We start from the raw sequence: 13,334 nt of genomic DNA, 5'->3' as shown, positions 1-13,334 counted from the left end.
ACATTTAATGTCCTTAAGGAGATTTGAATATGTAACAAGCTATATTTGTATGTTTTGTTTTGCACTTGTTTTAGTACTGTATTATATTATGACAGAATTGTGACACCTGTAGGTGTTATTTCTCCTAGACGGCGGCTCCCCATGTTACTAATACTGACCCTTGCATCAATAAGGCTGTATAAGTGACTAATCAAATTGCTCAATTAGCCTTAGAAATACCTGTGTATTATTCCCAATGTCATTGGGTCTAGACAGTTGCCATTTTTCCTAGTATTGTAGCTATATTGCATTTTTTATGTTTTCAATATGCAATGTGTTTATATAGTAGATGTGTTTCTTCTACAGCCCTGGTAATAACAACATAATTGTTATTGTGTGCCACCTGGAGGCAGGAATAGCCTGCATTCTATAGCAGACTCCTGGGCGGTAGCTTTATCCTGCCTTCAGGATGCACAATATCAAGGACTTGTCTCTCTTTGGTATATTATTTTGTTTCTCAGTTATAGTACTTGTACCCCCCCTTTTTATTGAACTTAAAGGTGCCACTGATATGAGGACGGACATTAAACTATCCTTTGCAGCATATCTGCCTTGAGCCTAGTTATTACTGTGGAGAGTTATCGCTGGAAGCCACCTTCTATGTACACCTTTAGCTGACCATAGTTTAGTCCAAAGTGTAGGCTATGGTATACTGCCACTGGAATAAATGATGCTTGTTGTGCAAGGCAGATATGGAGTTTTACAGGCAGAAGTTGTCACTTTTAAGAAAGCAGTGTTAGAAAATAGTTTTTTTTAATGTAGCGGTTATTGTTTTTTTGTTTTTTTTTAGCCTTTGTGTCTCTAAAGAAGATGAACCTTTAAGGGAAAGTGTAGCACATTCAGTCTCTTTACTACTTATTACCCAGTTATAAACATTTGTCGGAGTTACGCCAAAATTGAAATTATACCTACTACGATGTACAACTCTTGTTTTCTTTCCCAAACAGTTTATACATTCATAAGACTGGAGTCATTTTATATTCAGAGTTTCCAACATGGCTTTAATGAGAAACTCTATCCTCTGTTGTCATGGATGAGGAGACATAACCTTCCTCCTGAGTTATTAGATATAAAAACCTCACATGACAGACAGGTATCATCTGACTCTGAGAAAAAGTATGTGGATTAGTTACATAGCTTACATTATAGTGGTTTTATACTATTCCATAAACTCAGTCACCTGCAGAGCAATAACAAACAACAACAAATTAATCATGTCTGACTGTGCTCTAGTCAAATTGAGAACCTTAGTGGGATGACATCTATGAAAGATACGATTTTCGGGAAACTTAGGCCTTTACACAGTTTGGTCTTCAGTATTATTTTTGTTTGTCCCCCTTCCACCAAGACTATTTTGTATGTATGGTTCTAAAGAATCCAACAAACAATTGAACAGCTCCTTTGTGGTTAGGTTATTATCTCACGTCCACAGCCCCCTCACAATTCATTGATTATTATTGCAGTTTGTTCCCAATAAAGACCAGCTTTTTTTTTTTTTTTTTTTTTTTTTTTTTACCAATTCTAGAATACAATGCAATATAATACTGGTTAATCAAAAATCACAACCATTTTCCTTTATATACTTTCACTTCAAATGGTTTAGTCTTATAATTGGGTTTCATATTGTCCCAAACAAAGTTAATGGCAGTGGCTATTACCAGCCTTTGATGAAGGTATTCCAGTAATACAGTGCCATCTTACAGTACAGCCCTCACACAGATATCTGCCCAGAAATCCTTGAAACATTTCAATGGTTACTTTTCTAAAAAGCTCTGTAAAGCCCTCAAAATCTCAGTCTTTGTAGGGATTTCACTTTAACATGGATCAAGGGAAGGTGTCTTCCTGAGTCTACAAATTCCTCAAATCTATTCAGATGCAAAGTTCATACTCAGGACAAATCCTGTAACAAAACAAAGCTACCTACAGCTATTTGGTCTAATTTTGACATCTCTAGGAATCGCCGCTTTCCATAAATGTTGTGGCGCACATGGTAATTAAACTAGTCCTTCTAAATTGGGGGATTTGTTTTAAAAACAGACCGACAAACTGACCTCAGTAACTTGTGGGCAGTTTATCTGCTTTTCAGGGATTAGTGGTTCTGTTCCACCACAGACATCTAGATAAGAGGCATCATCAGCTCTGGATACATAATAGAGCTCCAGGCATCCCCTCCCAGGTGCTTCTTGGAAAACCACGGGTCTTCCAGGAAGCAGGGCAAACCAACTGGCTCTACGGGAGGCCATTCAGACCTTCTCTTTGGCAGGGGTGGTTATTCCTGTGCCACAAAAAGAAAACAGTTGTGTTTTTATTCAAACCTCTTCCTGGTCCAGAAGCCGGATGGCTCCTTCTGACCTATTCTGGACCAGAAAATACTAAACGTGCAGTTGAGTGTGGAAAGATTCAAGATGGAGTATTTATGGTCAGTCATCAGCAGCATATAACAGGAGGAGTTCATGGACATCAAGGATGCATATATCCGTGTTCCAATCTGGGAAGGTCACCAAAACCTTCTCAAATTCACTGTTCAATCTCATCATTATCAACTTCGACGGCCAAGGGTGTTCACTAAGATCATGATGGTAATGGCAGTCTTTCACAAAGCCAGAGAAGTCAACGATCTACTGTTTTAAGGCGAGTTCCCTTGCCTTGCTTCAGTACCATGTTCAGAAGACCACCTGTGTTAGTCATAAGGTTATCAAATTAAATAAGTCTAACCTGATTCCGTCCCAGAGGATGATCGTCCTGGACCTTCTGTTCAACACCCATCAGCAACGGGTGAAGTTCCAGGTAGCTCACAGACTGGTGCCTGTACACCTGCGGAGGAAGGTTCTGGGATTGATGGTGTCCACCTTCAAACTGGTGCAGTTTGCACAGGTTCGGTTATGAGTATTCCTGCTCAAATCAATCTGATCAAGTCCCACTAGCTTTTGTCCAAGGAGATGTTCTCTGTCACTGGAGACAAGAGTTTCACTTCACTTGTAGCTAATGAGGGGTACTCTCAACAAAAGAGTCCGTTTGTCACCTGGGATTGGATATTGGTGACAATTGATGCCAGTCTCCAGCAGTGGTTACAGTGGGTTTGGCCTTGGCAAGATTTCAAATGTCACATTAATGCTCAGAGCAATTCTCAACGCTCTGTACTTAGACCCGCAATTTCTGTGAGGACGGGCCATAAAGGTGTGCAGTCCAAGAACCACACAAATCGCCAAGGGTGCAACAAAAGTGCCCTGGCCATGAGCGAGGCATCAAACATCTTCCATTGGGCTGTGGTCTTCATCCCACATATAGAACTGGGAAACCAACTTCCTCAGCGGGTAGGTCGTTCATCCCGATTGAATGGTCTCTTCACCTGGAGATATTTCAGCAGCTGGTGCAAAGATGGGTTCAGTCAGACATTGACATGATGGCGTCTCATTTGAACCACAAGGTGGAGTGCTTTCAGGATGAGGGATCTGCAGGCATGTCTAGTACACATTTCGTCTGTTCTGTGGGCCGTCAATCTTATTTACCTGTTCCCACTGGCAGCCATGCTTGCAATGGTACCTGTTCTCTTCATTCTCTGGATGTAGTTTGGTCCCTGAGAGCATGTAGACAGGACCAAGGACTTGTGCAGGACGGATGACCTGTTAGTCCTTTATGATGATCAAGAGAGGCCGGCCTACCTCTAAACCAGTGATGAAAACCGAATATACTTCAAAGGCCTCCAACTTTCAAAAGGGCCGTGCATTATCCTTCATTTTAAAAGAACTTTGGCATCCCACATCACTCATCCAAAAATGTACTCAAGTGCCAATCAGATCTGCTAGTTGCTCCAAAATATCACCACATGCTCTCAGACCCTACTTGTTACAAAGTACTCCACATGCCACTCAGACCTTCCTACAGGCCTCTGCTCATGCCCCCTTTATACACAAGGTACATGCAAAGAAATAGATCCAAGGCAAATAAAATACTATTAACTTCAGATATGCAGTCCAGATAGGGGACTTTACACAGTGACATTATGTGCCTCATTCCTCTAAGTGAACACTATATCAAGCCAATTGTTGCAGTATGGCTATCAAATCACTTACTCAGCTTGATGATTAGATGTGTCCCTCCTTGCTTTTTAAGGTTCTCCCAATATGTGAACAAAAAGTATTCACATTTGAAAGTTTGTAAAATTTAAACTAATTGTCTCAAGGACAATTTCTGGTACTTCTCTTAACGGAATCTGTAATTTTAGAGAACTCTTAAGGTCCCTCACCCACGGCAAACAGTTTGAAATTTACAATCTTGGCACATTTTCAATATTCCAGTTTGCACACTGAAATGATGATATGGCAGTGAGACAACTTTAAAGGTAGTAAAAGATATTCTAACATTCTCCCCAGTAATTAAACGTATGAGTCTTAGATAATAACCATATTTTGTTAAAACAATAAGTTACTTGTCTGTCAGATACTTAATCATCATTAATTAGTCCTTTTTTTAGGGAAGATGCTGAAGAATTAACATGAGCCAAAGTTTAAGCAAATGGACAGTAGGAAATTGTTTTGGTTTTGCAGCTTGGCATGTACAAACAAACACAGACTAATTCATTTAAATGAATAAATTAACTGAGGAAATGACTGTATAAAAAAATCTAAACAAATAAATTTGTCGTATACTACAATGTGGATTGTGCAAACTGATTGGATTGATCAAAGAAGAAACCTGATAATCAATCCCAGTCTTCTGCAATTCATGTTCTGATTTCCTCCTGTGTAATTCCTTCAATTTTCACCAGTGAATAGTTACGATATCACAGTACACTCACACATTGCAGATTGAATGGTGATATTATCTCACCAGTTTATCGAGTCTCATAGGTTAACACCTATTGTTTATGTTGTGTGAACAAACATTTTATATTGGTGATTGGATATTATGTGATTTTCTCCACAAAGGTAAAGTGTGCCAACTTGTGAGACTCCAGAAAAATGGTATGTTTCCCACCACTAATGTATTCATGAGGGATAAAAAAAAAAACAAAAAAAAAAAAAAAAAAAAACACTGCATAATGTGTGAGCAAAAGAGTTTCCAAGTTTATTTAAACTTAAATTCAAGTACCATTACCATTACCTGCTTTACAAGCAGGGACATTTGAATAATTGTGTGACTATAATATATTTTTATATTTGATATCTGAAGCTGAAAAATAGCAAAAGCACCCCAGCCACGATCGACTGTGAAATAAACCGCTCTATTCTAAAATCTGTATTATGGTAGAAAATAGACAGCAACAAGAAGTTACTGCAAGCTATAAACTATAAAAAGGAAGAGTATTTCATCTGAATATTACGGAGGAGTCTCAGACATTTTCAAATGACGGGTTTCACACACTTACACCAGTGAAAAGCAGAGTATTTTAATCTTTTTGTTTAGTGGAATGTACAAAGAATTGTGAAACAGTGCTAAAATGTAAAGGGGAAAACTGATTATTTCTGATATTCTATTACAGGTGGCTGTATATGCTCGGACATGGTGGAAAGCAAAGCAAAAGTAAAGTCTTCGGCGGATAACAGACATGTAATCGTGCATCCCTCCTGCTGTAAGAGGATAACTGCAGCCTGGTACTTTCACTTACTCAAAAATTGGAAACTGCCAAAATGATCCTAGTGATACAATTCTACTAGAATTCACATGAAGATATTGCCTCTATCGGTGATCACAATGGATTTCCTGTGGCACTCAACGAGGAGCAGCTGCTTTTTTGTTGAACCTGTGTAAAGGTTCATAAACCATAAATCAGGGGGCTTGGTAGCCTGAATCTGAAGCATGGTGGAAGAGAAAGACGAGAAGCTTATAGACTATGTCAGAGAAACGAGGAGAGATCTAATGTCAGGGATGGGCATTGCAAAAGAGAATAGTTTTGGGGACTTGCATTAACCCCAGTGTATAACCCCACGACATATTGCGGAGAAGCTTAGTAGGTGACCCATAGTCTTATATGTATGCACAGTAGGACAATTACAAGGTATAAAGTACCATTAAGTCATGGTGAGGTTTTATAGTGAATCCTACAGTTCTTATACCCATATGGTAGATTTGGGTTCTTTGAAGGAGTTCTCTGGTGGATTATTATTTGCTTGTTATATATAATTTCAGAACTATTGACACTCTAAAATGTATTTTTTCTGGCTTTGTTTGACTTATGATTTTAGCGTTTTTACACATTTAAGGGCTTGTTCATCCTTAAAATTGGGATAAATGGCTTCTTATGGATTCCCACCATTGCTCTCTAAAATTGTAATGCTGTGTTTAAAGTTTTATATAGTGGCACTGCCTACTCGTGTGTCTTAACGTGCTACCGGTACAATAGGTTGTACTGGTAAAAGCACAGCACATGGAAGTATGCATGCATCTAAAGTACGTTTTATACTTCTGCCCAGCACGTGTGAGAGAACAGGTTCTTAGTGTGATTTCAGACAGTGCAGGTTAGTGCATATTTTTGTATTTAAAATTGTTAATTTGTGATGAAATGTATCTTAACTTTCATCTTTTCTATTTAAGTAGCACCTTATGAATTTAGTACTTGGCAGTGTCAAACACTATGTTTTTGTTTTGTTTTTAAGATGCACCATTTATACTTTTTGTTTACATAGAATTTATTTTTAATTGTTTTTTTTGCTTCAAAAATTAGACAATATCTGTTGCTGCATATGGCATGTTCTTACCTGAAAGGGCGTAATGTGCAGAAAACCACTTACATAGTACACTCAACAATGGCTGTATTGTCCTCAAACCCTGCTTGTTCCCCTATATTAAGCCATACCATGCAGACCAGCCTCTTTTTATCTACTAACTGCGCACACAGTACTAAGATAGAAGTCACCAAATAACTTATTTATACAGAATATCCCCCATTGGATACTGGATATTTTAAGGAAGGAAGACAATGTATGAGTATTTCACTGAATGAAATCTGTCTCCCCAAATCACAGACCATAGAACAGTCTAAGTGACCATTTATCTTTAGCACATTTGAATCTCACCAGAAAACAGACTCAAATCACTGCTTTCATGCTGACTTTTAATCACTTAATTCTTTTGTATAGTTTTATTTAAGCCATATTGCTGGGAGAGACAAGTCATGTGTGTATATTTTGTTTTGTTATATGGTTGTTAAAGGGAAATTATGTCTATGCAGTAAGTACAAGTCTAAATTATTTTTCTTTGCTTATTTACCTCATAATATCATTATTTGTAATCGTACCCGAAGTAAGGTAGCTGTGATCATAACTCGGTCCTTGCAAAGATGCAATTTTATAGACCAGCAGCATCACTTCCAGACTGTTTTCAGCAACGACAATACTTGAAAAGTTTGACTGGGGTTAAATTACACACACAGAACTACACTGGGCAAGGTTAGAGAAATGCTAAACACAATTCAGCTTGTGCTGGATATATTCTAAATCAATTAACATTTTAAAGAGAAGCAAGAGTGGCTGAGGACGATCGCTGCACTTACTAGAATTATATGAGGCAAAGCTATATATAAATGAAGGCTGTTATTTTAAAAAACTAATACAATGCTTGTATACATTTTAGCGGTCAGCAAGTTTTAGAATTTTTTTTTTATTTTTTTTTAATATATAGGTCATAAAATAGGGTATATCTGCCTCCAATATAACTAAACACTTCAAGCAATGTTATACAGTATGCCATGTGATACACTATGTGTAGAGCTGAATGTTACAATTGAAGTGGATACTACTTTAGCTGGACTGCCCTGCACCTAATTTCTTTCGCTCAGTAGCCAGGAAGTGAAAGTGATTGGGCAGAGCAGGCACATTAGTGGGGAAGTTGTATTTTATCATGGACTATGAGAGGACGTGCTATCACATCTTGACATGTAAAATGTTTTGCCTAATGATTATATAATGAGTATAATAATTAAATATTGCATATTCAGAACTGTGGACTGAAACTGTTACAGGGATTGCAGAAGTAATTGTATTTACAATTGTTGTGGGAAGCTGGCGTGTGGCACTAGTACCAATTACTGGGCAGACAATGTACTATAGTTTCAGGTTTAAGCAGAATTAACTTAATTGCCGATTTCTGCCGTTGCCTTGTTACTTTTAAAGTCACCCAAGAAAACGTGCTCATTTTAAGAGGTGGGCAGGGATAAAAAAAAATTAATTTAAGACTGAGGTCACAGGACTAAATTCACTAACAAGTGATGCACCTTAAATCCGACAGCTCTTTGGTATATCATATGACACCAGGGCAGGATGTTTAGGCTTTCACTTTTGTGGTTGTAGTCTTTTCATTTGATTACATTTATTATGTTAAAAATGTTCACATTGTAGAAAACAGATGTTGTGGTAATTATTAGGTTGAAAAAAAACTAAATAAGTTTTTGAGCTTGATCATAAAAACAGGAAAACTTGTGTACTGTAGATGTTTTCCAGTAAAGGTGGATACACAGAAGAGGCGCACTACAATTTACATTTTTGTGTTGGGATATTAATCGATGTTGAACAATTGTTTTGTTTTTTTTCCTTTTTAACCCGATACATCAGGTCAGTGTGCCATTCTGATATTGGGACAGCCAGGGTCCCACAGCTCTTAAATAAACCTTTTAATTGGCCTTGCATCTTCCAGTTACTCCCTCGTCACATTTCCTTCCCAGCATCTTCCTCTTTGCCCCAAGTGAAAGTGTTATTACGTGGAGCTGATGGACAGGAGTAGCCACTGGTGTACTGAACATTATCAGTAATTGTAACGTGCCGAGTTCTGCAGAAGCTTTAGTGACTTTGGGTTGACTGGTGGCCCAGTGCCCACAACTTATAATATTAGCCCAATGGGGCAACTAAATATCCACATGAGCACTGTTTAAACACAAAATGAAGTCTTTTAATGTTAATAGTAATTGTGCTTTTCTGGGATCTTGTCTTGATTGTGCCTAATTTATGCATGTCATGAAGTATTTGACAGTATCTTGACTTTTTGTGCCAGTTTCAAAATGTGTTGGTTTTGTAAAATTACTTTTCCATCTGGACTACTTAATAATATATACAGACTTGAAACACTGCTGTATTTGTATATGTTGAAAATAAAGATGGTTTGCTTCATGAGCATGTGTGAAATCTCTTGATGGCGCAGTACAGACAAAACAACCATGTGTGAGGTTTTTAGTTTATTTATTTTTTTAAGAACAAATCATTTAATACAAGTTTGCTTCGATATTTCATACTTATGTACAAAGGCCAGTACAGCAAAACCTGACAGTAGGCAACAAGTCCTTAAGATGCTAATTATGAATCATCCTTTATCCTTTGTATTTCCACCAACATCAGGTGCTCCAAGCTTTCACTTGTGATGTAAAGTCCAGTTCTGCTGACTGTACCTTGTTGAGATGTTTCTCAGTTATCTCCTGTAAGTCCTCACTAAGCGCATACATTCTGCCTTTACCCTGCAACATAAAACCACAGAAATTAGACATTTCCTTCCCCTCAACAACGATGAGCATTTCTCAGCAGTTAGCTCATAGCTAATTCAAACAAGTTTCCATCGCTCAAGGCACTCATAAAAAATAAGCAGCGGTGAGTTCCATTAAGGACATCTGCAGATCCATCCAATGATTTACTCTAGAAAACTGGATTTCTTGTAATGTTTTAGAAAGGGTAATATGTGCCCTTACAGTTTCATCGCCAAGGAAAAAGCAATTCTGTGATCTTTAAAACAGTAAAGACTGCAAACAACAAAGTAAGATGACTGAATATTGTGCAGTGATGTATTTTATCACAGAAAGTTTAATTTACTATCATCTAGCCAAATGTTGCTAAACTACAAATACCAGCATGTGTTACCATGGACAGCCAGTGGCTGTTTGACATGTTTTTTTTTATTCAATCCAGTTCAAACTCACTGTGCTTGGTACAATACCTTAATCTTGGGAACAATTTCAGAAACTGGTGGGTTAAAGGTCATTCCATTTATAGAGTAATCACTAAATAATTCCACGGGGGACCTGCAAAATATAAAATATAACAAATGGTCATTATAGAGCTTTTATAAAGCATCAGCCTATCTATATATAAACTAACAATAACTGTGAAATGTGTACATTTGTTATCTTAGGCAAATCATTGAAGGGCTTAATAGGATTGGATGGTTTATTCCTACACATGGAGAAAATATTTGACCTATCATTGTCTTATCCCGGCATTTCCACTTTAGGAAATGCACCCTTATCGACCTATTAGAAGGGGAACCCTCTTCATTTGTGCAGGGAAGGACCCATTAAGAAAAAGTGCACCGCACACAAAGCGTTCCGCTGCCGCTTTAAATTTAAGCTGTCATCTCGCCGATTTCCGGCGACTTGTACAACCCGCACTATGATACATTTACCCCCTGGTCTTGGAGACAAGCGCCATGCTGGGCCCTCTTCTATGCTTAAAATGTTTTGTGCTCAAAGACCTCCTGGACCAGTCCAGCTCTACCAGAATCACCCTCTTATTTTACCCTTTTAAGCATCCGCAGAAGCATACGATCAGAGGGAAAAGTTAGATCAGATGGAAACTCCAATGACACAACATGGTGTCAACCAGAGATGCCTGTATATCCCTTGTCCTGGAGCACTCCACTTAGTGGTTCAACAAAGATGTCATGTCAATATCTGTTCATCCCCACCTGTCTAAAATCTGCTGTGAACCTTCTGCATAAAAGGACCAGTCCTTGCGGTGAAAGGTCTGTCTACTGAGAAAATCTGCTTTTCAGTTTTGAACCCCCAGGATGAAAACTGTTTTGATGGGCAGAACGTTTTGCCCTGTCCATCGCATACTCCTGTTGGTTTCTCTAATGGCCTGAGCACTCTTGGTGACCCCCTGTTTATTTAGGTAAGCCACCGCCATGGCATTGTCCAACTGGGTCTTGATGGCCTTTCCTCTGACTAAAGCTTTGAGAACCTCTCTGGGCTCCAGCATATTTATTGGAATCTTAGACTCTCTTCGGGGTCCAAAAGACCCTGGATCTGGTACTGAAGCATGGAGACCCCTCATCCTCGAAGGCTGGTATCCGCTGTCACCATAGTCTAGGCGTAGAATGGACAACGTCTGGCGAAGTTGTCTCTCTCAGGGGATATTGGCACTTCATTAAAGACAGGCTGACGGTCTGATTGGTCAAATGATGGTGAGACTTGTTCCATTTTCAAAAAAAGTTTTAATTGGAACACAATTGAATAGAACTGTGCAAATTGCACCACCTCAAAGGTGGAAACAATCATTCCAAGGATTTTCATGCATAGGTGAACAAACACCTGTCTGTGAGCTAACAGGGACTTTACAAGTCCCTGTAGTAAAAGAATGTTGTCCTCTGGTATGAACAGCTTCTGCTGATGGGTGTTGAACAGAAGTCCCATGAAAATCATCCACTGGGAAGGCGTCCGGTTGGATTTCTTGTAACTAATAAAGTCCGGCTTCCAAAATCTAGGCAGTCTTTAGAACATGAGCTTGAAGCAAGACCAGGGAGTATGCCTTGATCAGCAGCATGTCCAGATAAGGGATAACCAAGTACACAACCTTGAGGTCAACGGACACCATGAAGACGTCCCGTTCCATGTTGTGTACGCCAAAACTGAAATCTCTAGCCCCATATCAAATGATGGCTGCCCCCAGATATTCATAGGCCTTATGGATATGCTTCACCAGATTAAGCATATCAAACTTCTATCTGTGCTATCCTGTAAGTTTGCAATGTTCAGAAATTGGCTTGGTGGCTGTCTTATGACAGCATTCACCTTAATTCAGCAGGGATTCTTTGTCATATTCTCGTTAGGGAGAGGATAAAGCGACTGTAATCTGCTATGAGGCTTAGTCCATGCTAAGCAGATCCTCCTACTGAGCAGAAGAGGTGAAAGAAACAGTTTGTGTTTCTGTTGAACAGCAAACTGTCCTGAATCTCCGGTTTCTTGGTGGGCTTACCTCTAGTGTATGCTCCTTAACGTTTCTGTAAAATGTCTTCTAGCAACCTCACCATCCTCTTGGAAAGAAAACTCAGAATCAGACCCTTCAGTCTAGAGAATCACTAGAAGTTGATGCTCCTGTTTTGTCAGAATCCTCTAAGGCAGGGGTAGGCAACCTGCGGCTCTCCAGGTGTTGTGAAACTACAAGTCCCAGCATGCTTTGCCAGTAGATAACCAGCAGATAGTTGACAAGGCATGCTGGGATTTGTAGTTCCACAACACATGGAGAGCCGCAGGTTGCCTACCCCTGCTCTAAGGAAAAGGATACCTTTTCCTTAGAGAGCTAGGCCCTGAGCCATGCTGCAGAGAAAAAAACGAAAGGGTTTACGGTGTAGAGGCTATGGGGAAGACATGACATTCCACATGGCCACCGTGCGAAAGGCAGAGGAGGGAGGATTGTGTGATCTCCGCAATAGCCTAGTCATAGACCTAGCCGAACCAGGCCACTGGTGCTCTGCCTCACATGCTGCGCATAAGGCAACTGAGTGACATCTGGAACAGGGAAAAACTTTTGCCAATGTCCCTCCTCAAGGACTGGCCTTTCCCAGACATAGAAAAGACATCTGCAGTTACACGATCAGGGATCATGTGGAGCTGGAGAAGAAAAAGACTAGAAAAAAGGAAGAACCCTAAAAACTCTGCACCCCAATACGACTATTTTCCTGCAAATGAGGGCAGTCAAGGAGGAGGAGAAGCAGCTGCTGCTGCTGGTTGCTCCCAAGATGCCCACTGTGTCCCTGCTGGTGGGCTTGCCTAACTGGGACGCCAAACTAGGTAGGAAGTGCTGAAGGGACGTCGGCACTCCCCCCAGCGCCCACCATGGAGGGATGGCTGCCGAGCCCTTAGCCTCCCTGTGCCTAGTGGGAGGCTGCTTAGACATACACATACACTTTTGCAGTTCATAAATTATATGTATTTGCAATAATAATCAATACAGGTATAGTATCAGAATGAACCCCCCGGCCCCGATGAAAACTACATATGATAAAACTGAGTGGTGCAAACTTCTCATATCATATCCTATTAATGCTGGGTACATGGAGAGAGCTGTCCTATGCTCAATAGTGTACAGCGCTTCCAATAACTAGCACGGTGGGTAAGAGCAGCCAATAGTTCAATCAAACCAAAATGTAGCTAATACAATCCTCCTATGATCAGTACACTTTTCCCTTAAAGTTTACCTGCTGCCTCCACAAAGTTGACAAAGCCGTTTTATAGGTTTAAACAAATCTATGAGTTCACTAGCAATACAACTGAAACTTGAAGACTTCCTAATACTTTAAGCTTTACTCCTGATTTGAAA

The 13,334-nt window shown here is 39.6% G+C and overlaps 2 protein-coding genes across 3 annotated transcripts in view; one reads left to right on the top strand and one right to left on the bottom strand.

Moving 5' to 3' along the window:
• Positions 1–9,143, top strand: part of PLCE1 (phospholipase C epsilon 1) — a 238,935-nt gene extending 229,792 nt beyond the window's left edge. For both annotated transcript variants that reach the window (XM_075216434.1, XM_075216435.1), the window contains one exon: positions 5,522–9,143. In XM_075216434.1, coding sequence (XP_075072535.1) covers positions 5,522–5,673 — 152 coding nt within the window. In that variant the 3' untranslated portion in view covers positions 5,674–9,143. The remainder of the gene's footprint in view (positions 1–5,521) is intronic.
• Positions 9,144–9,204: 61 nt separating this feature from the next.
• NOC3L (NOC3 like DNA replication regulator) overlaps positions 9,205–13,334 on the bottom strand; it is a 40,889-nt gene continuing 36,759 nt past the window's right edge. The window contains exons 20-21 of the mRNA XM_075216433.1: positions 9,955–10,039; positions 9,205–9,481 (exon numbers count right to left, since the gene is read on the bottom strand). Coding sequence (XP_075072534.1) covers positions 9,362–9,481; positions 9,955–10,039 — 205 coding nt within the window. The 3' untranslated portion in view covers positions 9,205–9,361. The remainder of the gene's footprint in view (positions 9,482–9,954; positions 10,040–13,334) is intronic.

The sequence above is a fragment of the Mixophyes fleayi genome, chromosome 6 (genome assembly GCF_038048845.1).
Source record: "Mixophyes fleayi isolate aMixFle1 chromosome 6, aMixFle1.hap1, whole genome shotgun sequence".
Lineage (NCBI taxonomy): Eukaryota > Metazoa > Chordata > Amphibia > Anura > Limnodynastidae > Mixophyes > Mixophyes fleayi.
Note: the sequence above shows the minus strand (reverse complement) of the source record. Positions and strands in the feature narration are given on the sequence as shown.